The sequence below is a fragment of the Hirundo rustica genome, chromosome 1 (genome assembly GCF_015227805.2).
Source record: "Hirundo rustica isolate bHirRus1 chromosome 1, bHirRus1.pri.v3, whole genome shotgun sequence".
In the NCBI taxonomy this organism is placed as follows: Eukaryota; Metazoa; Chordata; class Aves; order Passeriformes; family Hirundinidae; genus Hirundo; species Hirundo rustica.
In genome coordinates this window covers 131,377,596-131,405,049 of record NC_053450.1, presented here as the reverse complement: position 1 = coordinate 131,405,049, position 27,454 = coordinate 131,377,596, and the positions used below count along the sequence as shown (strand labels likewise).

Below are 27,454 nucleotides of genomic sequence, written 5' to 3'. Positions count from 1 at the left end.
TGCTGCCTGTTTTTGTAGGATGTGTTTGAATCCTGGGTTGTGCTGCAATATGGTTTTGATGTAGAAGTATGTAAAAAGGAAATGTAACCCTTAAGAAGCTTGTCTGCATTTTCTGGTACAGACAGGTTGTTCTACATAACTTCAGCACCATATTTGGTCTGAGAAGTTGCACCCCACGTACTGTGGTGCCAATCCTGATCCCATTTATTGGGGTGTAAATGGGGGGTAAAGCTGATAGCTTTGTTCCTTTGAGCAAAGAGCTGTGATACATATATTTTGGAGTGTGACTAAGGTATGTCTTTCTGTCTGCAGCACAATGCTGGCTTTGGAGTGTGTGCTATGCAGTGGCAGAAATAAGAAATAGTGCTTCTGCTTGACAAGGAAAAATGTAATCCATGTATTCTGTAAATTAACGTGGATGTCTAGTGGCTTGGTCCCCAAACTTCCCAGCTGTGATATGGAAGATCTGCCTGATTGTAGCAAATTCTCTCTGCCTGGCATTTTTAAGCAGCTGTTTTGTGCAGCTGAATTCACAATTGCCTTAAGGACCCTGAATTTTTCTTTTTACACGTTTTTTCTTTATATAACTGTGGCCCCTTTCAGTGATTAGTGTGCTATGCTTCACTCGCATTGAGCAGCACCCTAAAAGTAATTTGCCACATTGGCTCAAAGTGAGTGTGGTGTCCAGATCTATTAGTGCTATCACAATCACTATTCAGTAGCATTATATTGCTCTTATCAGACCAAGAAAATCAGACTTGTAATCCAGAGACCGCTGGAGTTTTTTTCCTCTTTTCGCAGTATGGTTTGGGGCTTGTAATAAGAGCGCTTTGGGAGCATTTGCCGCACTGTTGTGTATGCATGAAAAATACCGCCTCCCGGCCCCACGAGTTGGAGAACAAGTTTCAAAAAGGAATATTTGCCCCAAGGGTTTTCCCCAAAGACACTGAAACTAATTAAAAGGCTCCCATTAACTTCAAGAAGTTTTGGATCCGATCACCAGTGTTTTTGTTTTCAGAGCCTGTAACAGAGGTTTTCGAGCTGTGGTGCAAGGCAGCCTCACTCCAGTGGTGCTTCTGTTCCCAGCAACTTATGCTCCTTGGAACAGGCCACAAATGCGTAAAAAAGATTTACCTCTTTGTAAACCCATTCTCAGATGAAATAATTTAGACTTGCTTTAAAAAGAAAGGAAATAATGATTCCCTTTGCTTTAAGGGTTAATTACACTGGCTAACTAGACAGTGCAATACAGAAAGGATCCAGGGATCTTCAACTTAGGAGTGAAGTCATGCCCCTTACCAGCAGAGAAAAGAATGGTAATTGCCTGCTGTGAGTATGAATGTATTTTGCTCGCTAGCAAAGAAATGGCACTGACAACTGGCAAACCCACTCTGGTGAGGAAAAAAATGTATTTTTGAGGCAGGCGCACAGCCAGCATTTTCATTCGGGAAGTCTCATAAGTGGAATCAAAACTCTTGTGGAGGTAACATGAAACTGTGTGTTAGAAGGTTGGTTTTTTTAATCCCACATTTAATTCTGTCAACATTTCATACTGGAATAAGAAAAATATTCCTTAGGTTGGTTTTAGTCAATCCCCCTCATCTTGGTTTCTCCCCCAACCCCAGTTCCTTTCTCCACCCCTCTCCTCAAGACTTCTTTCAGCAACGCATTTGTTTAGAAAGCAGTGGTCCTTAAGAAAATGGTGATATGGTCTCCTCTGAGAAAAGCTGTGCAGGCAGCACCCAGTATTTTGAACCTGGCCCTGATGTGAGGATATGTTGAACACCGTGGATTCGCAAGGGAAGAGTGGTTTGGTGGACAACTGACAGGTCTGGGGAGAAGCAACCTGACCAGGTCACGTCTGGCACACCAGTGTCTTCTGCAGCCCTTTCAGCTCTCAAGCAGCAATGGCAATTTTGAGATTAAGTAAGAATTGTAAAACCACCATGTGATAGGAAAATTCACTTGAGATGAAAGGGCAGAGCTGAGACCTTAAAGATAAGGCAAGTCTTATACATCCTGTCTAATAGTAGTAGGCACAGAAATTACCTGTTTTAGTGCATTTAAGGAGACAGTCCTTGGTCATGGCTGTAAATACATTTATTTAGGTCTAAGATAAGTAGACATTGTAATTGATTCTCTACAAGCCTCATGGTTTCCATACTGGGAATTGTTTGGTATGGAGGTCTTCTGAAAATCTTCTCTACAATGTAGCTTTGCACCTAATCTTTTTTACCATAATTAAGAAATGAGAACTTGTGAAATATTAACCTTCTACCATTGTGCTTAAGGATTTATAAAGAGCTGAAACTTTGGCTCATAAATCTGTATAGAGGCACTTAAACAAATAGCCTGGTTACCCTAAAGTGCTGAGCACACAGCCTTTCCGGTTGATTTTCTAGGGTTTGGCCTAAAAATGGCTTATAGAGCTGAGCTCCCATTCTTTCCTTTTTTTTCCTCCCACTCTTTTTAGTGGTTTAAACTGTGTTCCTGTCTTTAGGGCTTCACTTCGCAATGGTATCTGCTGCATTTGCTCTATGCCATTTGCAGAGAGAATCACTAAAATTTGTTGTATGGAAAATTTTAAAATTGCTTTAAGATTATGCCCTTTCTGTACCAAAAGCCTCATTTCATCAAAGTTCTGTGACAAACCAGTTTCTACCTAAATTTCTGCTACTCTTTATGCCTATCCTAGCTTACCGTGCTTCCATGTACAACATGTTATTGAAGTATGGTTTTGGTGCTTGTATATTAGGAATTAGACTAAAGTCACCTTTGTACTTTGTATACCCTGGTGAATAGCTTTCAGGTAGCAGCTGTTTCTTGCCATCAGACAGAATTTGATTCATAGAAGTCCTCAAGACCATTTCTTGATATCATTCATTTCTCCAGTCATTACTCTTCCTAAAAACTTGAAGACTGCAATAAATATGCCATTGTTTATGGTTTATCTTGGAAAGTCCATTATGTTCAGTCTTCTGATCTTTGTTGGTACATTTGATGGGTTCTTTATCATAAAGAACTTTAACTTAGGCAAATAAAATAACTATTAGATGTCATAAGTTTCTAATAGGGCATCTCCCCATCCCTCACCAAGGCCCCCATTTCTAAAATAATTCATAAAAGAGCAAACCTGTTTAAAACTGGTTTGTTGGGACTTTTCTATTTATTACAGAACAAGTAGCATAACAAAGTACGAATGTGCAACAAAAAGTTGTATAAGAATAGAAGAACCTTTGGAACAGGAGCTAGAAAAGGCATTAGCATGAACTTTAAAAAGATCTTTGGAGGCAGGAAATAAATGTGGGGGATTTTTCTAGAAATTATTTGCTGTTGTGCTAAACTTTTCTGTTCTGGAAATTTTGTGATGACATTGCCATGGCAAAACAGAGAACAAAATAAAAATTTCTCAAATTCTTAAAAGAGTAAAAAAATCTCAGATGATTGTTCACACCAGGAAGAAAGAAAAAACAAGAAGAATAGAAGATATTTTAATAGTCTGTCAGGATTTCCTCTAAACAAAGAGGAACACAATTTTGCAGGGATTTCTACTTAAAATGGACTGAGATTTTTTGCCCTGCATAGCTTTATAGTACTGCTAAAAAATGTAATTGATAGAGGTAAATACTAAAGATAAAATACATTTGTTGTTAATTCTGGGAAACATTTTTTGTCTTTAACAAAAGCATGTATAATAACTTTAATGGGATTGAAAAGTGAGGGGCAGACAGAAGTCCTCTATGGATTCAGGGATACACTGCACCTGCCTACCGTTTTGTTTGGCGTGGGTATAAATAGAGGTCTTTGGACCGGGTTGTCATTAATCTCTAATCTTTCATTATTATTCAGTAATTTAATCCACAAAATACTTTAAGTGGTATATTATGACCCTTTGATTTTTAAATTATTTTCCTTGCAGATCTATTTCTCCTTGTGTGTTTATTGCAGTCCTGAGCACATGTAAGAAAGTCTGGGTCTGCTAATGAGGACAGAGCAGTTTTCTGAACAAAAAATTGTTCACTCTGACTTTTGAATTGTAAAGTACTTCTAGAGGGAGGCTTTTAAACATCAGAGCAAAACTGAGCATGAACAGACATCACAGGACTGCATCACAGAATCACAGAATGACTAGGTTGGAAGAGACCTCCAAGACCATTGAGTCCAACACATGCCTTAGACTATGGCACCGGGTGCCACATCCAGTCTCTTTTTAAACATATCCAGGGATGGTGACTCCACCAACTCTCTGGGCAGACTATTCCACTACTTTATCACTCCTTCCATAAAAAACCTTTTCCTAATATCCAGCCTGTATTTCCCCTGGTGCAGCTTAAGGCTGTGTCCTCTCCTTCTGTCAGTTGCTGCCTGGAGAAAGAGACCCAACCCCAGCTGTCTACAGCCACCCTTCAGGAAGTTGTGGAGGGTGATAAGGTCACCTCTGAGTCTCCTTTTCCCCAGGCTGAACAACCCCAGCTCCCTCAGTCATTCCTCACAGGGTTTGTGTTCCAAGCCCCTCACCAGCCTCGTTGCCCTCCTCTGGACACACTCAAGCATCTCAACGTCCTTCCTGAACTGAGGGGCCCAGAACTGGACACAGCACTCAAGGTGTGGCCTCACCAGTGCCGAGTACAGGGGAAGAATGACCTCCCTGCTCCTGCTGGCCACACCATTCCTGATCCAGGCCAGGTGCCATTGGCCCTCTTGGCCACCTGGGCACTCTGCTGGCTCATGTTCAGCTGCTGGCACCAGTGCCCCCAGGTCCCTTTCCTCCTGGGCTAGGTGGTGTCTAGCCACACCGTCCCCGGCCTATAAAGCTGCAGGGGGTTATTGTGGCAAAAATGCAAGACTTGGCACTCGGACTTATTAAATGTAATCCTATTGGACTCTGCCCATCCATCCAGCTGTTCCAGGTCTCCCTGCAGAACCCTCCTACCTTCCAATAGATCGACACATGCTCCCAGCCCTTCAGAAGCAGGCCTGCTTTGTGCCTGGACTTGCACTCACTGAAATTATGAGAGAGGTGTGAAATAGAGCAGTGCTTGGGGCGTGTAAAATAGGCCTCTGAATGAAAATGAGATGTACAAGGAGGTTCTAGATGTGTTTCATTATTGTAGGCTCTGGGAGAATTACAGAAGTAAAAGAGCAGCCCCTTCCACTCTCCTACTAGATACAGGTAACTGCAGATGCAGGGAGAGCACATTGGTCTCAGGCTATCAGAAAGGACTGAACAGAGGCCTCAGCTACAAAGACTGTGAGGGTACTTGTTTGTTCAGAAATGCATGTACTAGTAAAATGAATTTAGAATTTTATTCATAAAGGCTGACAATAGGAATGTTCAAATAGAAAGTCTTGCCTGTCCAAAATTTAAACAACTCATATATTTGAAGACCCAGTTAATGTAATTTTTTTTAAGTTTTCACAGAATCAAATAAAATTTGAGGCAAGAAGGGACCTCAGGAGATCATCTACTCATCGTTTTCCTCTATAACCTTCTGCACTTGAGCAAACCCATGAAAAAAAATGTGAGCAAGCTGCTGAATACTGCGTTAAGTTAAACCTGCAAGATGTGGGGATTTGAGAACAGAAGGATTTTCTTGCATTTTCAATGTACTTTCAGAAAAAAATAGACGTTGAAATGAAGCCCTCCAAACTTTAGAGAAATATCTGAACTCTGGGACAGTCACCAAAACTTAACACACACACTCTGGGACAGTCACCAAAACTTAACACACACACACACACACACATTTAAAAAGAGTATTAATATGCAATGAATTTTTGTGGAAGAGGTGAAATTGACATATGCGACTATTAAACATCTCTGCTTAAGAACAGAGCTGTTGGCAGCATGAGTTCAGCCCAAGCTGGGCCAAAGAAGTACTTTTCCCATGTGAACTGTGTGCCCTGTGCCCACTACCTTTTAAATCTTTTGTTCTGCTGAAGGGTCACTCAAAATGAGTCTCATTATTCCTTGTCTAGACTGTTAGAAATTTCTACCTGGTGACGTTTAGCATTTACCATAACTAGAAACGGTGGTTTTGTTAGCAATTTCCATTCCCCTTTACTCATGTCATTCCCAAAATAGGGGAGCAAGTATTACTTTGGTGTTACTCTCCCAAAAATCAACTAGTACAACACATGTGATGACTGAGCCTTATCTCTTGTGATCCTACACATCTTCTCCTTATGTATATGGGTGGCTCTTGGAGCTACGCACCCCCAAAATCAAAGTTTCTACCACCCAAAGCAGACCTTAACTTAGAGAAAGTTTGCTCCTAAAAACAAAAAGTGGAGTCGAGATCTTGTCCTTTTTTTTTGAGATAGCCACCCAGTACTAGAAACACTTGCCCCTTAGGCCTGGAGAGACTCAGCTCTTCACCCTGTGTCAATGAATCCTGTACTGGAAATAGACTACAGACCACTTTAAAAATTGCTTTCTTTTGTTTGTTTGCTTTTAGTTAATAGGAAATACAGAAACATTTTAAACCAAGTTCAAAGGGAACTTGGTCATCTCTATTTCCCCATCCAGGAGAAAAGGGGTAAAATCTGTTTTGAGTTTAGCTATCAATCTAGTAGTAAATTGAATTAAATAAGAAAATGTTTGAAACCCGAGTTGTATTTCATTCCAACTGCATTGCTGATTCAAATGGGGTGGTGGGAGGGGAATAGGGCTTAAATATTCAGCATTTTATAATCAAGTATCCCTTGTGCTTCCACCACACCTCCTCTGGAAACAAAACACAAAGCATGTTTGGAACAGCTCATTGCTGCCACGCTGCAAGGCTCCTGTGCCTGTTGTATCAAAGCATAGCCCAAAGCAGGGTGAGGTGCTGAGCTGCACCAGTGCTGCTGGCTCCGTGTGTTTGGATGTGCATGTGTGAGCTTGCATGTGCACGTTCAACCTTGTGGAAACATCAAAAGAGCCAGAGCTTGTGCTCTGGATATGCTACAGTGGACTTTCAAGGCAAGTGAAGGAAAGGAAAAAAGGATTTCCCAAACTGAGGAGCATGCTAGTGAAGGAAAATGCCATTTGAAGGATCAGTGGGCAGGAGGGGAATAATGCTAGTTAGACTTTTCCAAAGGCAGGGAAAGAAAGTAAGTCTGACCTTTAATTCTGTATTCCATGCACAGGACAGGGCAGGAAGGGGGAATTGTACTCAGGCATTTATTTAATGTAAGGATTTTGTACAAGCATCTGTTCACTGATTTATATAGGATATTCTCCGGTTCTTACAGTGCTAGGCAGGCTGAGCACAGTGACAGATATACCAGCTGAAATAAGAAAAATTACATGCACAGAAATGGAGGCTGCTATTCACCAACATGTAACAAAAAGAGATAGTGTGAGTAAGCATGTTGATTTCCAGCTCATCTGGGAAGTCAGGCATTAATGGCAAAACTCATCTTCCTGGTGTGGTCTTCAGGCAGTGGTCCTAGTTCAAAAGCCAGCAGGCACTAAAGACTTTGATTCAGCCACTCAAACAGCCTTTTGTGTAAGATATCAGACCCAAACAGAGCCCTGGTTTCTCATCTCTGACACCTGGACTATTTCTTTCTGTTGTCATGAGGGTTCCCAGTTTGAGCCTCTGCTCAAGGTTGAATGCCTTGGTGCTCCATATTGCCTGGCTGTTGGCTTGCAGTCTGGTACACACAGGAGCCAGCTCCAGTCCTGGGTGAAGAAACTCAGTTGGGTGGGAGCACATCAAGACACTGATCTGAGCTCCAATGTCACCACCACCAGTAAGTTGGGTGTAATTGGTTGAAACCACATGGCATAGGAGATACAAGCAGACATCCAGACATGGCTCAATAGGAAAGGATCAACACATCCCAAACTTGGAGCTTGTGATCTGAGAAATGATGAACAGGCAGGACAGACAAAACATTTGGGCAAAGGCTGAAGCATGGACTGACTTATATCAAGGTCCAGCCATGGACTGTGAGTCTTGCTGCAGCAAACACTGCAGGAAGAAGCTGGAGTGGTAGTAATACTAATGTGCTGTTCATGAAGCCTAACTTCTTACCATTTGTAAAGAGCTCTGGAGCGCACTATCTGCTAGATTAACCTGCACTGATTTCACATCCATTTATATGGGAAGTAATGTATTTTTAACATTAGTTCTGCTGCATGCTTAAATGAGACATGCTTTACAATGTAATTAAGAAACTCTTCGCACAGTTGTCAGCTCACACTTTTCCCACTTTGCTAATGCCTTCAATGCACAAAAGCCATGAAGAAAATCTTTCCGTGACATGATGGCATTACCAGCTCTTTTTAAGTGGGAGGACTGTACTCCTACACAGCAGATTTTCCCTGTGTTGTGGTATTCATGCAGCAAAGAGCTGTACTTCTGAAGGGTTTCTTGTTTAAGCTCTTTCATGCTTCTTGCCTTGGAGACTTCTTTTAGATTTGTAGCCAAGAGGAGGTCAGGAAGTGCTCCGTGCTGCAGCTTCTTTTTCTGTATATGTTTCTATGTGGTTCTCCACAGATCCATGGAACACATTCCCTTCCATCTCTCTCCCTTTCAGAGTAGTTTATGTTTCATTATTTGCAGATGGAAAAATGACAACTTGACAAACAAGGGAGGATCTTCTTATTTAAATCACCGTCTTCTTTCAAGCTCTCATGAACTGTAATGGGGTAATACTGAGAATACAAAAACCAATTGGATTTTATTTGCCCAGTGCATGAAAAATGAAGTTCCATGCACATTTCCATGCACGATTATTTTTAGCTGACATTCTGCTGATGGAATTTGCCCATCTTCGTAACTTTCCAATTTTGGCCAAACTACATTTACTTATGCCATTGCTGTCTTTGGTTTTAGGGGGCTGAGTATGACTTTATAAAGTCTGTATTTTCAACTCTTTTGTACTTCTTCACTGCTAAGCACACAGAATAACAACCAGGGGTAGATTCAATCTTGCAAAAGCCACTAGGAATTTTTAGCAGCCTGAACCATCCCAACTAACCCAAGACACACAAGCTCTGTTCCTCAGTTTTGTTTATTCTTTCCTACCATGATTTACAGCCAAAACACACTAGCTCTGCTTGCTTCTCACATCCCAATCACAAAACCAGAAAAGACTTTGTTGAACTGAGCAACTCTGTTAAGCCCTTGTCTAACAGTTTCAGATTCATTTAACCATGAGCACAAAGATCTGTGTGGGATCTCAGTCTTGTTGGTAGGAGCTCTGAAAAATGGTGGGGTTTGAGGGCAGCATCCTGCCTGCTGCTTATGCCAAGCTGCTTCTCTTTTACCTCTTTCCCTGCTATTACATTTCAGTTTTGTGGAGGAAAGCACTGAGAGAATGAGGCCAGAACTTACTCAAAATCTTTTGGTGGCAAATGGAGCGGTGGGGAAGAATGTGACTCAAGGCAATAGCCTGCCTTGAAGCGGAGCAATCAGCTCTTGGAAGCAATGATGGACACTAGCTGGCATTGCTTGGCCACCCTCCATCTTCCACCTCTGCTGAGCTGCCCGTGTAAGAGAGCTGTGCTTCCACCTAACTCCCTGTGAGCACAGGGTGTTGACCAGGGTGCTTTCCCACCCAAGTGGCTGATCTTCCTTGTCCCCAAAGCCAGCCTGTTCTGTAATGCTGTAACTGGAGCAGCAAGGCTACCGCTCAGCACAGCAGAGGGGTTGGCAGAGCTGAGCACAGCAGGTGCTCATGGGAGAGGACCTTCTGCCTTTCTGCATCACAGGTTCCTCCCTGAGCACAATGAGTGGTCTGCTTGACCACTGCATTTGTTATTTTGTTTTGCGTTTGTGTCCATTGTAAAATTTTTAGTACATCCAGAAGTCTCTTTCAGCATTCAAGTTTTCTAGCACCGCAACTGAGGTTGTGTTCATAAAAGGAAGCAATTACTTCACAGCAGCGTGTACTGTCATGAATCTGTTCTAAGAGCTAGGAGCGAACCCTTAAACCTTCCTCTGTAATTGGAATACGTGTTTTTACAGAAATTGATGTCATGGAATCAAAACAAAATGCTTTTTTTTTTTTTTTGCCTGTGATTTGCTCTGAATCATGGTTGTTACTGCACTATAAGACAATTCTGCTGTTATCTTCAACCTTCTCTCCCCAAAAATCAAGCTATTAAAAAACCTGTCTAGATTTTAGCCACCTGGTTATAGTTAGTTTCTTACTTTAAAATAGCTTTCAAAATAGATCAGACATTACACTGTTAAAAACAATTTTCCCTGTAGGTATTGAATATCAGACAGGGCTTGTAGTAATAACTGATAGGTATCTAGAATAATCTTCAGTATGAACTGAGACTACAAAGATCTGTCAATCACTGTATTTAACTTTAAACACAGATGATTTGAATTCATGTTAGCAGCATGAGGGAGTCAAAAAGATGGAAGGGTGCTGTTGGAGTAAAGATGATAGGATTACCTCTGCTGTTAGCCTTTCCTGCTACTTGTTTGAAATACTAAATCAAGGTGAAGTTTATGAAAAAGGCTACAACAGGGGTTTGTAACTCTTCATTCCTGCTGGGATTTTCCTATTATAAATCTGCTGTCAGAAGTAAGTGCTTTACTTGTGGCTTAATTTTATGCAGGCACAAACACCTTGGTTCAACACATTTTGCCAGAGACAATCTTGACTATCTTAATGCAACAGAGTCCTCATTAACAGGGACCTGTGAAAAAGAAAAACGCACACATGCTCTTTTGTCATTGGTCATTCATAAGCAGCCTGATGAAAACTGAAATAAAACATAAATCCCAAGGTGGTGTGGAGCTGGTGTGGAGACCTGAGTGTTTGAATCACACAGCTTATGAGAATTATCCAACTTGGAAGAACATTACACTCCACCTTTTGAATGAAGTTTCATTAATGTAGTGGAAAGCTCACAATTTCTATTTGTTCTGCTGTGGCTGCTGAATTTAGTGCTACCCCCAGTACCCAGCCCCAAAACAAACACCTCTGTTGAGGTGATTTTTCCTGTTTTATCCAACCATATAGCCATACAGGCAACTAGGATAATGGTTTCCAAATTGCTGGTCAGACTTGGTTTGTGCAATTTTTCTCCGTGCAAGAGCCATCAAGACGAATTGGTAGCACTTTTCTGGCTTCATAATGCATTTGTCGTGTTGATTTTGAGTTCTGTATGCAAATATAAAGTCAGGATCAGGCTTCAAAAGCAATAAATACCTGTTTACTACTTTCCTGTTCAATGTACTGGGCCGTGTTTCAGGTGTGCATCAAGTTTGTTACCACTATCTGTTATCTTGTTCTCAGGACATGGATGTGAAATTTGCCTTCAGGCACTGAGAACTGAAAGCAGGACTTGAAGTTTGTCCCATCCAAAAGAAATTATTAACCTAAAGTCTTAAAAGAGAGACTCTCAGATCACAGGAAGAGACATCTTGTCATTATGGCAATGAAAGACATCCTTATACCCAACCCAGTGTGTGCTTCTATGTTGCTTTAATATCAGATTTTAAAATAGCCACTCAAGTATGACTGTATCCCTTAGGCAGTGACTGCTTTAAAGTTAGGCCCAGAAGGAATCTCTTCTTCATGCAGTTCTGTGAAATTTCAAAATTTAAGTTTGTACTAGCTTGAAAGAAGACTCCAATGTATTGACACTCCACGTTATGTAAAATTTTGCCTTATTTTCCTGTCTGGTTACTGAAAACAGCCATGTTTTAACAAAACTGAAAACTTTCAATTTTACTTTGCTTTACCTCATATTTTAAAGTAGTCTAAAAGTAAAAAAATCCAAGATGTACTTTTTAATGGAAGACCCCCAAAAACTCCACTCAGAAAATATGAGAACAGGCCATTTTAATGTTTCCAGGACTGCCTCTTCATCTTGGTTTCTTTTTAAAATTTTCCCACTTCCACAGAGAAAGTGGCGGCATTTTGCAAAAGACCAAGATTTGATGGAGCTGCACCTTTTTGAGGGAATATGACTCCAGTATTGCTGGCTTTTGTGATCTGGCTATAGATGGACGAGTCAACTGATGGAACATGATGTGCTTTGAATTATCACAGCAAAATGCTTCTCTTGCAGTAAATTCATTGGCATGTATGCACATTGTGTTTCCTCAGATCAGGATGACAACCTCATTGCTTCCTGGTTTGTGGCATCCCAAGTTAACACATGTAAATTCGCAGCTGTGAGCTGTGTTACAGCAGAAGGACGCAGGGGCTGAAGCCAGCAACTTCTTTCTTTTGTTTTCCTCAAAAGGAAAAATAAGAAAAGAAAAAAAAAAATGCAGAGGTGCTTCTTCAAGTAAAGAATCATGAGGCAGTATAACCCAGCTTATTTTATCTGCTTTCATATGGTTCTCCTGACTTAACACTCCTGTCTGTAGCTGAGAGCTTCCAAGGGCTTTCAGGAGAGGGACTTGGCAGTGTTTTGGGAGAAAGGAAGGGTTTTAATTTTCAGGCAGGCATTGTATGGCACTTCAAAGCATCCATTTTCCAAAGAGAGACAGATATAAAGTAGCCACAGAAATGATTTTCCTGATGAGTCTGAACAGTGAAGTGGGAAAAAGGCAGCATATTCCAGTGAGTGGTTGTGGTGCAGTGTAATTTCCCCATGTACCCCAACTGCAGGTGCAGTCTGCCTGTTTGGACATCTGAACCTACTGAAGTCTGTCGAGCCTAAGCACAGAAAAACATACCTGATCCTCCAAGCTGCAACAGATGAACAGGGTTTTAACCACAGCAATTGTGCACTTGGGTCATGGGGGTTTATTTTTTTTTTTTTTTTTTTTTTAATTAATGTCTTACAACCCAAGTTCTCAAAAAAACCTAGAAGTTCATCTGAGAAGCCAAATCAGAGGGCATTTCTGTGTCAAACAGGTATCTGCAGGTGGGCAGGGTTCCTGGTGAGCAGAAAGCCCCAGGTTGCAAGTAGGGGATTTTCGCTATCTGCTTTGGGAAGACCAAAAGCCAGGGAGGCTGGAGAGGGGCCAGGAGGAAGGAAGAGGCCTTCCTGGGGGCACGGGAGGCTTTGAAGTGTGACCCTGAGCAGAACAGGGGTGGGCAGGGTGGGAGCAGGGCTGAGAGGCAGCCGGGGCGTGCAGAGGGGTGCAGGAGCTGCGGAGGCAGGAGGTGAAGGCAGGGGTCAGGGAGAGGGGCGTGTGGGCAGGGGGTTCCCAGCCCTGGGGACAGCAGTGCCGGGAGCTCAGTGCTTCCCAACAGGTTGCAACAAGCAGCTGGGGGAAACTGGCTGTGTTTTTAAAGAGCTGGTTTGACATAATGAGGGCTGAGCAGCCTCCAAAGCAACCCTGATCACATGCCTCAGGGGAAGCAGAGGCTGAATATCAGCTTAGAAATCAGGAGATCAGGATTTTATTCTGTCATCTGCAGCTATTTCAGGAGTGCCTTTAGGCAAGAAGCTGATGTGCTTGTGCTCTGGTTTCTCTACGACCAAAAGGTGTTGCTCGCCTGGATACCCCTCAACTGAGTGTCTAGGAGTGGAAGCTTCTCCTCTTCCAGTGTGGTAGAACAAAAACATTAAATTGAAAATGAAATTAGAGTATGGCAAGTTCAAAACTGTCAGAGGGAATTCCTTTTTCACATACGCTGATGCAAATCATGGCTAACACCAGTGACTAAGGTGAAGCGGCGTCAGTGGGAAACAGAATTAAGTGGGGTCCGTTTAGTGCCTATAAAAGTAATAAACACACTCATCCAGCCCTGACCCAACATTTCTTCTGTAGTTTAAAATCTTTTAATGAAGTATTTTTTGCCTGCCTTTTCCTAAGAAAAAATGTTGAAATAATCCTTGCTCATGTAAAATGCATCTGCCATATGACTAATGGTTATTTTTAAAGTGCTGAGAGAAATGCATCCATGTGTGTGTCAAGGAGACAAAGAGAGGGAGTTTTTGTCTATTTGCTGTGGTAATTGTTTATGAATATAGTTGTTTTTTCCAATTATCCTTTCCAGTTTTAACATATTAGCAACCTTGTCTCCATTTCTGTTGGCCAAAATTTGTGTGTAAATGTAGAGATTCATGCTGTCAGATATTTAACATATGCTACATCTTAAGCATTGGCTTTTGTTCATAAAATGCTATAGAATTGAGATGGGGAGATTTGTGGAAAAGGTGGCACAAAAGGTTAAACCATGGTCATACGAAAAACTGTGTGGCCATTCAGATAATTTCTGGGCCTCGAACTGAAAATTTATTTTATGTTCAAAAACAAAGGGAAAACTCTGAAAGACCAGTACTCGTGCTAATACCTGAAGGAGAAGTTAAACATAGAGTCAGGGCTCGAGAATTTGACCTAAGGCATATTAGCATGGCTGCATGAGCAGAGATACACTATGGAAGTGGAGATTTAATTTCTTCTACAACAGCCAGATTTTGTAATCTTGCTTATGCAAAAACACTGTGGAAAATAGGATGGGTGGCCAGTGGAGTCCAAAGTCATTTGCACTTGGAATAAATGAGTCTATGAGTGAAGTCCTAGTCCCCTATATGTCAGAAGTAACAATCCCACAGAATTTACTTGGTCTACATTGTACTTCAGGTTTTAAGTACCTAGTGCCCAGCTGAGGCAGCCACGATTAACCTCTCTATCAGGTGCAGTGTGAGTGCCAGATACTTCATCTGTGTGTGTGTGTTTAATGTGAAAGCAGCTTTTGTTCTGCAATTGCTGCTCATGCCATAGCTTGTGGGGACTGGCTTTCATTAACGTACTCAAGTTTTTGTGATTTAACACTATTACATGATCTGAGTGTTTGAAAATGACTTGAGCAGGCCCTATCCAGAAGTTTGCCACGTGTCTCGGTGCCCTTTCCCAGGGCAGGAGTAATTTCACACTGCTGGCATGACATGATTTCCTTCAGCAGCACAGCAGGAACAAACCCTCACAGGTTTCTGAGGCTGTGAAAATCTGCACAGTTTAGCAAGCCCCTTCTTCATCTACAGAAATAAAGGGTCTCCATATTTTTCTTCCTCAAGGTTAACTGCAGTTATACTGGAGCAGGGGATTTTAAAGTTATACTATTTGGCTTGGGAGCTGGAGGTCTGTAAATGCTACTGTAAGCCTTCTGCTGTTCAAACATTATTTCATGTTGGCATTTTTATTTGAAGGGCCAACCACCGCCAAGGAAAGGAAACTTCTGTACTTTTCTTTTTGTGTTACATCTTCCAACTGGAGTATTTTCAAGCACAATAGAATTGAACATGAGCTTTGAAGAGGGAAAGGGAGGAGAAAAAGGAGTCAGCTAGAAGAGGTGATGAGTCCAGTGGGGTACTTTGCAGTTTAGCTCTCTGGGGCCTGAAAAATGCTTTCAACCAGTGTGATGTTGCAACAGTCCAAAAGAGGAGAGAAAAATCCATGTCTGATCTAGACAGACCAGAAACTAAAAACAAGGGACACTTTGAATTCTTAGACTCTCACCACAACTGAAAACTGTGTTCAGGCCAAGGAACTGGAAAATCAGTTTCTTGGGTTGGAGAAATGCTTCCCTGTAGAGTCAGAAGCAGCTTTCCATTTTAATTGGTAAAGAGCTTGCTGTATTCTGAAGCAGTGATCCTAACATTTGAACCAGTGCAAAAGTTTGCAGTCAGGGCTATGAAGAGCTTAGTGAAATGCTACAGTAAAACAAATTTTTCTGCGACATTTTCTTGCCATTTGGCTCTGTTAGTCTATCATTTGTCACAAAGTGGAAAAATAAGATCTGTCTTCATAATGTACCAAAAAGAAATCTGACTGCAAACACAAGTCAGGAAGAGGCATAGGGACAGGAGCTGAGTGGTGTAACCCTAGATCAAGAGATGGTTATGAGAAATCATATACTGGGGACCTCAGAATCCCCTGACCAGGAGTAATTGAATGTGGTAATTATTAAGGAGAGTTTTGAGAAGAAATGTTGAGTAAAAATTACTTACGGTGTGCTTGTTTTAAGAGGGAAGTGTAGTAAATTTCAGGACAAATTTTTAAGTGGCAATAGCACAGGCACAGCCTATGCTGTAGGCAAAATAAATTTTCTGAACTAAATGACTCCTCTCAGTCAGCCAGGCTAAGTGTTTGTTTTTGGGGTGAAATATGTATTTCCTTCATTGTGCTTGTAAAAGGATAGCTGAAGCTTGAGAGGAGGACTCTGGGGATCTGGTTGTAATGGCTGGTAATAACACTTGCCCTTTATGGGATGAGGGGTGAAGTCTTGCAAATTTGCATTGCAGAATAAGGGATGAGATCAGAAAACCCTTCTTAGATGTGTCAGAGATATGGGAGATGTACACAATTTTACAAGAATCATGAAAATTAGGATTTTTCCATTAGTCTTGCACTTTTAAAACTGATGTATCATTACTAGTCTACTTACTGTGGAAGATGTTAGGTTAAATAAGTTAATCCCATGGAGAACTGCCCTGCAGTCTTCTGGAACAAAATGATATATGTTTCAAGCATTATATTATTTTATGCATATGTTTTAGAACAATATTTTCTTTAAAATTATTCAGTCAGTATACTTGACTCTGGTAAAAGTAGTACGATTCCTACCGCTGGTATTTTACCAATATGCAAAGCTTCTCTTTTGCATAAGAGCACCACAGCCCTTTGATAACAAAACATGGCAAAAGATAGCAAAGATAACAAAATCAAGGGAGTTTGAAGATGCTAGGCAGTCTCTTATTTTAGCACCATGATTTTTTCTTGCTCTTGCAGCACTGCAGTCAAGGAGCATACAGACAGACAATTTTCTTCAGACAATTAAAATCATGTATGTGGAAAATGAAGGAAGGACATCATATACTTCTGTTCAAGTTGTATAGATGCTGTGGCCATAAGATGGTTCCAGAAATTCATTCATCAATTCTATAATTTCTTTTTCTAATGTTCTCTTTCCATCTGATGGCCATTGGAATGCACAACTCACTGTGCTAGTTCATAAGGACAAGATGGTATGTTGGGAGTGTTCTGTAACACGGATGGGGAACATCGCAGGGATGACCTGGACCTTTGTTATGTTCCTCCAATGCATATTTAAGTATTTTTCTGGGTAGTGAGAAGTAGTACCTTGCATACATGTGATTCTTGACTGCAGATATACTTGCAAGCTCCAGCTCAAATGAAATTCTCATCTAAAATTTGTTGCCTGTTTCATGGAGCTCAGGGCAAGTTCTGTTCACCTGTGGGTTTTTTTCTCAGTATTGAGGTATGAGTAGTGTTCCTTGCTTTGGCTGAATGAAATACATTTCAGAAGGCAGCTGTCTATTGCCAAGAAGAGCCTTAATGCAAGAATATTTCCATCCGAGATGACTAACATGTGCCCAATGTACATTGAGTCTCACATCCCACTCTGCAAACAAGATCCACTGATGAATTAATTCTCTTCTTGCTTCAAAGGGCAGTCAAAAAGATGAAAGTGAAAAACTGGACATATTTCAAAAAATGACGTTATATGAAAAACAGGTCATTCAGCCAGATTGCAAATCATAGATTTTCAAAAATGTGGAATGTCAGGCGGTCCTATTTGAAAAACTATGCCTTCCCTTGCTTGTTGCATATTTTGCTAGTGATGGAAAGAACATATTCATAAAGGAAAGACAGTGTTTTAACTCCTACTTAGGATAATGCAAACAGTATTCAACTTGTTTGTCCAGGCTTATGCCAATAAAAATACAATGCATTTGTCCTTGTCCAGTTTGTAGCGCTTTTGTAACAGAAGCAGCAAAGTTATTTTGAGTAGTTGTAAATATAAAACTGATACAGTGGTTTCTGGTGTTTCATAGTTGCAAATATGGAGTCTGCTTTTTGTGAAGACACTTGATTTTATTGAATGTGTCATATGCATGGCTGATCCTTCTCATGCACTGAAGGAATGTCAATGCTGATATAAAAACCCATATAATAACCCTCTAGGTTCTCATATATCACTGACTCAGTCAATAAAATATATAATTGTGATGCTAATTAAATTGCGATTTTAAAGCCGTGTCTTTAACAAAGGGATTGTTTGTACCTACCCAGAATTAAAACCAGAGCTATCAGTCTAATTCAATATAGCTGTCAATTCTAAGAACAATACACAGAAGCTGCAACTTCTTAGCTTCAGAGGTGCAGGTCTGAAGAGGTGTAAATCCTCCAGTGAAGAAGAATGCACAACATACTGCCTTCTGCTTAATTGGTGCTACATGTATTAGCAGAGCAGAGACCTATAACTACATAAATCCTCCCCAAAATCAGCTATTTAGTAATCTATTTGAGCAGCACCGGTGCTGACTGCCTAAAACTGGCAATCCAAAAATGGCAAAACAGTATTCATCTCAGGAATTAAACCCCTAAGCCAATGTCATGTGTAGTCCTCTCAGATGCAATTATTTTCTCTAGTATTCTAGTTTGTCGTGAATGTGCCTGGTATGTTTTTGTATGCTGTAAAAATAAATACAGTGGTTTAAAGCCGGAGAAAATCCAAGTAGGTATTAAATAGTCCTGCACTGCAGAAATGCAGGGTCTGATTTTCTGAGGATCTGTGCTCCCTATGAATATCTGATCCAATTCAGCACATCTGGGCATTTCTGCTGCAGTTACCAGGGAGTTGGCCATACAGTCACAGGGCTTTCCCCTGCACCACCTATTGCAAGTGGTTGTGGTGGCCAAGGCAAAGACCAGACATAGAGCAGGCTCATTGGAGCTAGTAGGTGGATAACATTTGAAAATTAGTATTTGCACCCAGATGAAAACAAAAAAACCCCAGACTTATAGGGAGAGGTCATACTCTTATTAGGGCAACTTCTCTGGTTGGGAAAAACAGACAAGCTTTTAGACAGACCGCTTCTGGCCTGGAAGAGAAGCAGGAGTGTTCAAGCTAAGACCAAGATGAAAACTTTTGCTCTATTTTTACTTTGTCAAGCACTGTTCAGACTTATTGGCAACCTCCTAGAGCCCAGAGAGTCATCAATCACTGAGTTATGAAAAAAAGGGTTTTGGTCCAGTTATCTCAGTTTGTATTAATCCCACATATGGCTCCACCAGCTTCAGTAGACAAACATCATTATCTGAGCATTTAATGATAATTTCCATGGAGGATTTGTTTATTTACAGTAAAAGGCAGGCTGGCATTAGTGGACAGGACTCTAGGCTGAAACTCTGAAGCTCACTCTATCTTCCCTAAGCTGCTGGTCAACTGAGTGATCTGCAGTGAGTGGGTCTATCTGTCAGCTTTTGTGTGGTAAATAGGCATACTAAAACTGGCCTCCTTGCAAAGTCCTTTTATATCTACAAAGGAGAAGTGTTGCATGGCAGTTATACTCTTCTCCATTACTAGCTCTTTTTCATGTGGTTCCCTTAATAAACATTTCAATTCTGATAGCATTACACCCTGTTCTCTTCTGAGCAGGGTGTAACACTGCTATTGGTGCTGGTAGCATCTCTGTTTGCCAAATGTGACTAGAAGACTCCTACTACTGTGATGTGAGCAGCTAAAAAGTTATTTCTCTAAACTTCCTAATATTAGATATGCTCTTAAAAGGGAAAGGATATGTATGTTCAGGGAGTACACAAATTTCTTCATTTCCCTGGAAAATTATTGCAATCTGAGTGGGCACATGTGGAAATGAATAACTATGTAGATTTTCACAGATTCTTCAGTAAATGCACAGTAAGTGCTGTCTTTGTCACCTTTAAATAAAACACAGGAAAATGAATGCTAAAGTATTTCCCATTATTATTGTATGTGTATGTGCAGTCAAATGTACAAATGCATAACCGTACTTAACACAAAAGCAAATGTATGTACTAGGAACATGTGTAAGGATTCATATACATTGGTATTAAATAGTGTGCAGTATATGTATAAAAATTATCTCAAATAAACATTTAGGTTGCAAAACCAAGCAACATTGGGTAGTCCAGAATGCAGATTTCTTGGGCATTCTAAATTAGCCCTCTTGAATATGTAGGATGATACAATTTTAATTGCACGATAATATATAGGGCTTTTTTCCATAACAGATTCCTGCTTCAGCCCGTGAATGGGGGCCAGGTTTTTTAACCTTTCTGCTTTTTATCTTATGCCATTCAGTGCTCTGGCCTCAGATCTCATGTTAATGCACATGATCAAAGTATTACACTGAACACAGAAAAAAACATTAATCCACTTCCAAGGTTTAGTTTCGCTGTTGCTCCCCCAACAGCATCTTAATATGCCACAAATCCTGATGAACATATCTCTGCAAAACATCTATGTAGAATAAGAATTATATTTTTTTTTTTTTTACAATATTATTGCCTTCTTGCAAAAGCACTTAAGCACAGGGGGAGAAACAGCAAAAATGTCAGAATGACAACTTTCAGTGAAAGCTGAAAGAGGGACCTGTGGGAGCCTTTGCATGCGTAGAATTTCCCTAAGACTTCCTCTGCTCAAAGCACGGGGTCAGCTGACTTCAGCTCTCAGCACTTCTGCATTTCAGGCCCCAGGTGTCTCTTGCTGAGCACCCAGAAAATGAAGCCAGCCACTCAAGAGGGAGGAAATTCCAGAATTATGTCATCATGCCTACATGATGGGGAGGGGAAAGGAGCTAATCGTGCCCAGACAATCCAAATTCTGGCATTTGCTAAGATTTTAACTTTTGACTCACAACCCTATCATTCCTTAACTGAGTTTGCCTGTGTATGTGCATACATTTCTCTGTAAATAAATAAGGACATCTAAGCTGTGTCTAATCTGCTAAAAACTCTTGCACTGCTTTCTCAGTAAAACTAATTGATGTTTGTGCCCTTGGCATGGCATGTATTTTAATAGCCTTTACTTCCATTTATCCTTACTCTGTATTAGAAGCAGGAAAGGGCTGTAGCCAAGCAAATAATTTGACACCCAAAATCAGGGGGATCAAGGACTTCTAGAAACAGGGGTAAATTTGCTTCACTTCAGCCTGAAAACCTACTACTAAATCTCAAGTTCTAAATTTGCTACATCATCCCTATCCATTACTAAACTGCAAGTTTGGTACTGAAGCACTGAAAAGCATTGCAAGGAGCCTTAAAAATCCCAAACATTTCAGTTGAATACTGGTGTAGTATTTGTTTGCTGCCTTAAAGTTTTCTCAATCCCTTCACCCTCTGAAACTTCCCAGCACAAGCTGACAGGTTAGAAACAGGTTTAAAATGGAAGCAGAAATCTATATTTAAACAACTGGTTCCAAGAGACAGTGCTTTAGGGAATGAAAACTTTTAATGCAAGACTCACAAAACTTTTGTAGCAGCTGATTTTATTAGTATCTGCCATAATTCTGTGTGTATACCTGTACAGCACTGTGATCCTATATGTGTGTGCATGGTACTTGAGGTTAGGAGAGTATTCACTCCCTGCTGCACCAGGCACTCACACTTCTCACCTGTTCTTTGAAACTGGGACTGCCTCTCTCTTCCATGCATCCCAATCTCCATGAGTGCCACAGACCAGTGGTAGAAGGACTTCTTTTTACCCCCTCCTGTGTGTGTACAGCAGGAGAGCTCTTCTCCCTGATTCTCTGCTGTCTGTGTCGGATGTTATCTGTCTTTCAGCCAGTGCACAAAGCGATGTATTTACCCTACCAAAATGAACCACCCTGGCTTGCTCTCTAAAGGTTCTTCCTTAGTCCTTCTGTGTAGGGAAAAGTAGGCACCAAAGGAGGTACTGTGAGTACTCTACCTTTTTTCCTCTTCAAGTTCCATGGTCTGACAAATTCCTGATAAACGAGTGGCATTCATTAGTAGTGCTTTTAATTCTGGAAATGTTTCTTCATCCATGCTGGATTCCTCTTCCCTTTCCAGCTTCTGAAGCACATGGTTATCCCTCCTCCCTGGTGGCTGGCGAGATGAGCTTTCCCTTTCTGCCCACTGCAGTCACTAGCAGTAAGGGGAGTGATGACAGATTTTATGCCAAGTTCTCCTTGTTTTCCCAACAGATAAAAGCATATCTGTCCATGCTGAGACATTTCCTTACAGTATGTGGCTAAGCCATGATCTCCAGCCAAGATGCTGCAGAATCACAGCGTCACAGGATATTCTGAGTAAGAGGGGACCCACAAAGATCATTGAGTCCAACTCTTAAGCTAATGGCTCATATGGCAGCTAGCAACACGTCCCCTCTGGGCTTCTGGGAGAAATTCTAGGGTAGGCAATGTGGTGGGAATAGTACGGTGCCTATTACATTATTGAAAACAAAATACAGCTGCATGTTCCTGTTGGTTGAATGCAACCTGTCAGCACCACCATCTCACAAGAAGCCAGGACTGATTACAGCCAGCCTTCACAGCAGAAGGTGCCAGTAACCAGCCAGCTGGAGAAGCATGATATGTTTTCCCCATTAACATGGCAGGTTAGAGCAGAAAGTGTGCCTGGAGAAACACCATGACACGAGGAACTGTATGGTGACAGCAGGTTGCTCAGAAAGCCCGAGAGGAGCTGCAGTGTTTCTCCTGATGGCTGAATGCCCCAGGGCCAAGACATGTGCTCTCTCGTGCCATGGACCAATACAGGGGACCAGTGATGCTTGCTAGGCCTTGGTGGTATGCCAAGCTCCAAAATAACTGCAAAATAATTCCTCCATAGCCTCTGGATTTACTCATCCTAATTGTTAAATACTTTTAGGACCAGCTCTATTTTCAGTCCTCGTAGTTCACAGAATCTAGAAAGCTGTGTGTTTTTATCATCTCAAGAATGTGAGTGGGTTGGGTGCCAGCCCTGGGCACAGGGAAAATGGATCACATTACTGTAACAAGCTGGTAAAAAGTAATGAGGGCTAGGTAAACTCCAATCCATTTTGCTGCATCACTGTTTTTCCAGCTCTGCTTGCATTATGTTCTGGTCTGGACAGTCAGAGCACTTGAGAAACATCAAGGAATGAATGGTTTGCCCTCCTGAATAAAATGAGAACATGTGAGTGTGGGGAGAGAGAGGGGGAGGGAGAGATGCATTTGCATAGGTCAGGAAAGGTCATTAAAACATCTGGCAGTAGTAACTGACATGTGTCAAATTTTAGTGTTCATTAAATTTGTATTAATGCAAGAATGGATCCTAAGCTCCAAACACCACTTTTGGTTGCTGTATTCCCCCAGTTGATGGTGATGACTTTTCAGAACTGTGCCATGCTTGTTTCCTTGCTAGTGGCATCTGACCTCAGGTCAGTTTTCTGTTTAACCTATTCCTGTAGGTCAAAAGACAAATTAATCTGGTGAGAATTGAATTGGAAATGAGGTATCTGGATAGCAGGTGTCCCAGCTGTGGAATAGCTGCCAGGCTGAAACATGTTTGTATCTGTCCTCATGCCATCCAAGGAGTCATATCTGAGGTCAGGGTGATATTCAGTTGACATCTGAGATGGGAAGTTATGGGGAACAGAAGTGGCAGATGCCCTGCGTGAGCAGGTTACCTTGCAGTCGGGGGTGGGGGAAATGTCTGAGGTGTCACTCTGAGCACAAATGTGCATGTTCCATGTATTGGACACTTTGCTTTACCTGGGTTTACTGCCAGTTTATAATTGTAAAGGAGTCAGAAAATTTCCAGGCTCCTCAAAGAGGAGAATCTCACAAATCTTTTTCTTCTTCTTCTTCTTCTTTTTTTTTTTTTTTTTTTTTTTTTTTTCCTTTTAGAGGATGAAGAAGATGAAGAGATGGTGGAGCCAAAAACACAGGATGACTTAGAGACGGAAAATCAAGACCAGAAGCAGGAAGTGAAAGAAGGTACTTTAAAAAATGAAAAGGATGATGTTAGATGTTTAAAGGACTGGATCCTGCCAGTAGTTACTCTCATAAGTACTTTCCACTATTGAGAACACTAAAATTGAAACAGTCACCAGTTTTATTGATTCAAAACCATACAAGTAGCATAAAAGCAGAAAATTGTATCCCAGAGACCCAGCTGGTAGGTCTGAGAAGATTGTGAAAGGCATGAGACTTGAGCTATTTAGAAGAAGCTACATGTCCTTATAATTTGAAAATGAAATAGAGATTCTGGTACTGGTACTAATTTGTCTTCTGGCTCAAATACCCTTCTTATGTGAAAGATTTGAAATGGGAATGCCAGTCATTCCAGTAGCTCTATAAAGTTCATTGGTCTTCAGAGGTACTTGGAGGCCAAAACTGTCTGCCTGCTTGAGAAGAATAAACTTAAACCTAGTGGTAGTCAGGAATCTTCCAGCAGAAAATAATTTCACTTGAAAAATGTTTTCTGTCAAAATCAAAACATTTTGTGGGAACTGCCTCCAGGAACTTTAAAAAAAAGCCCTGAAGCCAGACAGGTCCAGCCATTCTGTCCATCACTCTGTACTGAGGTGTTTTGCACAGTTATAAGAGACAAAAATTCAGGTTACTACTTGCTTCTGGTGTAGACAAGAGACACTTGCTTAAGTCGTGCATGTCAACACTGGATGTGGTAGACATGCTTGGTGTCTCTTTTCTTTTCCTTGGACCTGTCCTAGCTTTCAAATTAGAAGAAGGATGTGAAATTTGGTCTTCCCCATCTAGAAATTTATTAGGGTATTGGCTATTCTAGTGTGTCAATGCCTTCAACAGTCAATGCTCACTCCTATGTTGAGTAGGGAAAAAGAACTGAAATACCAGCAGCTCCAAGGTGGAAGGAAATGTGTTTCTTCTCCAGCAATTTCTTACTTTTGTATTGCCATGACTGCTAAAAACTCTGTTTAGCCTCTTGAAAGATAGTTCACTTCTGCAGGTAGGGCTTAAGTAATTTCTTGCTATGATGATCATTACCAGGATAATTCCATGAACTTGGTTTTTCCCAAGATAATCTCACTAGGGGAAAATGGAGCCATTTTATATGGAAGCCCAACAAATCTTCAACTGGGAATACAGCAGCCAATACTTATTTCTCATCCAGGGGAGACTGGTATTTTTCATCAGTATCTAAAAAAAAAAATAATCTATTGCACAGTGCCCACATTTGCTATTGTCACCCACTGAAGTGAGTTGCAGTACCAGCCACACCATTTTCATTATAAATTGATCTTTCTTCACTCTTTAGGGCATCACAGAAATCACACCACAAATTCTGCAGTGTTCATTGGTCATTTAGGTCCTTGTAGAAACGCAGAGAGATAAACTCAGTCCTCCTGCTCCTCATCATTCTGCTTCTTCCACTTGCCCCAGCCACAGATGCTGTGGGCAGAGGGGAGCAGTGGGGACAGCAGGAACAGGAGTCAGGCAGGCAAGTCTGCAAAGGCAGAACTGAGGATATGAGCAAGAAATGTGGCAACATAGAAAAACTTCATTTTTCACGAAAATTACTCTTTCCAAAACAGTGAGGCCAGCTTGCATATTGGTTTTTGCAGTCACTGGATCTAACACAGTATCTCTTTTATTGATGGCAACAGAAAGCCATAAAAACCTCTACTACTGCATACCGTGCATCAGCACTGTCCAGAGTTGCTGAACGTCCTTGTAGTATTCAACTTACAGCTTATCCCACACCCATTTATTCCCACAAAAAAAGTAATGCTAATGCTTATACATGGGGAGAAAGCACAAACTCCTGCAAGAAGAGAACAAAAAAAAAAAAAAAAAAATCAAAATAGAACCCTGACCTTATATATTTCACTTTTTTGATGGGCTTTCAAAGATAGTATTTTATGTACTTTGCTCACCAGCCACCACTGTCAACGTCTTTTATTTCTTTGTTGTGTTTTAGCCATAGGGCAGTCGTCCCCTTCCCTGCCTAGCAGAGGAGCCCCAGGAGCAGTAGATATCTGGGTGGTTTAGCACTGGTCTCAGGCACACAAACTGTGGGCTGTAAAAGCAAGGCACAGCTTGTTTCAGCAGAACCGGCTTTGTGAGGTGCTAACATTTGACTGGGTTCAAGGAAGAAGAAAACAAGCTCATTGCCTGATGGAAAGTGAACTTGACCTGTAGTATGTGTTGTGACAGATAAAACAGTGGTCTGCTGCTGACTGGCATTAAATGCTGTGCATCAAATGAGGTCATCATCCCCAAACTGACATGGAACAGTCCCATTTTTTAGTGTTTGGTGTCATTCTCTTCCTGTTGGCTTTAGCCCTTTTGCCTACAAAATCCCATTTTCCTCCCTGTTGTAATCACCCTTCTCATGTTCTGAGCAACATTCAGAGTTATAAGCCATCGTTTGTGTTTCATGGAAGTGATTAAAACCATGTTACAAGTCAAACAGGAGTTTAGAAGAACATTTCCTGTCGGTGCTGCACTCTGTGTGCCTACTCAGTATTAATAGCTTTTCTGCAAATTAGCACATAATGGGTTAAAAGCATGTTTATGTTGGCATTAAGTACTCTGGCTTCTTTTTCTCTGCAAGGCAAGACAATATTTTGCAAACTTTTTAAAGAATCTCTAATAGACATTATAGTGGCGCCATTCACACTGCTGTATAGTAGTTAAGGCTGTGTCAGCACTTCCATTATGAATCCTGTTTTTCAGGGATTTATAACCCAGACGTAAAAATTTGCTCTGGGCTGAAATTTGGTTTCAGCTCAGGGAGCACATTTTTTAACAGATTAAAAAAAATCAGCATGGCCTTTTTTGAGTTATAGGAGTGTTAAGAAAAAATCCATGGGAGAGAGAAGTGCAGGGAGAGAAAGGCAGACCATTTTTTCATTAATATAACTCAAAAATTGGTCAAGATAAAAAATAAAGTTTGAAACCAATCTGTTCAGTCTCCCTCTCTCCAAGCCAACAGGACAAGAGTACTCTATTTTTATAATCGTATTTTAAGAGGAAATGTGATTTTCTTTTTTCTATGTGGTTTATAGGTAGTTCAATTTACTTCTTCAGACGTTCATTGCATGCTTAATTTCCTCATCTTCCCCCCGCACACCCCAGAGTTGCTCTATGGGGTTTGGTGGGATTATTCAGCAGGCAGGGGTGTTTGTAAGGTCTGGCCCTGGTTCTGGACACGTCCCAGCATCACTGTAAGCCCACAGTGCACCTGGCACTCGGGCAGCCTGTCTGGCCTGGCACCTCTTGCAGGATTTCAGTGCCATGGAGGCATGAAAGGCAGAGGAATAGCTCGAGCCCCCCAAAGTGGAGTGGGAGATAAAGAACTGACTTGTTGACAACTTGAAGTGTTTGAAGCCTTGGGACCACCTTGTGTTCCTTCTGTGGGGAAGGTGGCCTGCTGCCACTCATGTCTTGGGTTCATGCTCTCCCCATTATTTTTGGAAAAACCAGCGTGGGATACCTGACTGTGAACTGGGCTGGGCTCTGCCTGTTCCCAGCCTCTCCTGACCACATAAACAAGAGACGGGTCCCACTCTGTGGCATCGAGTGGGAAGGGGTTTTCCACCACCAGAGAGCTCTGGAGCTCTACCTTAATGTGTCAGTAGAAGCCACATGAACGACTGGACGGGCTCAGTCTTGAAAGTGGGCCTCAGCCTGCATTTACCTGAAGCCATGGACATATCCACAGAAACTTGCATGAAAGACTGTGATGGGAAAGGCTGGGATCTGCAGCTCCAAAGACCTGCTGTGCCCTGCTCTTGCACTGGCTCTGTGCATGGGGCT

General features: G+C 41.4%; 1 protein-coding gene across 9 annotated transcripts in view; it reads left to right on the top strand.

The window, feature by feature from the left end:
• Window positions 1-27,454, top strand: part of DYNC1I1 (dynein cytoplasmic 1 intermediate chain 1) — a 188,242-nt gene that overhangs the window by 79,539 nt on the left and 81,249 nt on the right. For all 9 annotated transcript variants that reach the window (XM_040072622.1, XM_040072601.1, XM_040072612.1 and 6 more), the window contains one exon: window positions 23,561-23,650. In XM_040072622.1, the coding sequence (XP_039928556.1) occupies window positions 23,561-23,650 (90 nt within the window). The remainder of the gene's footprint in view (window positions 1-23,560; window positions 23,651-27,454) is intronic.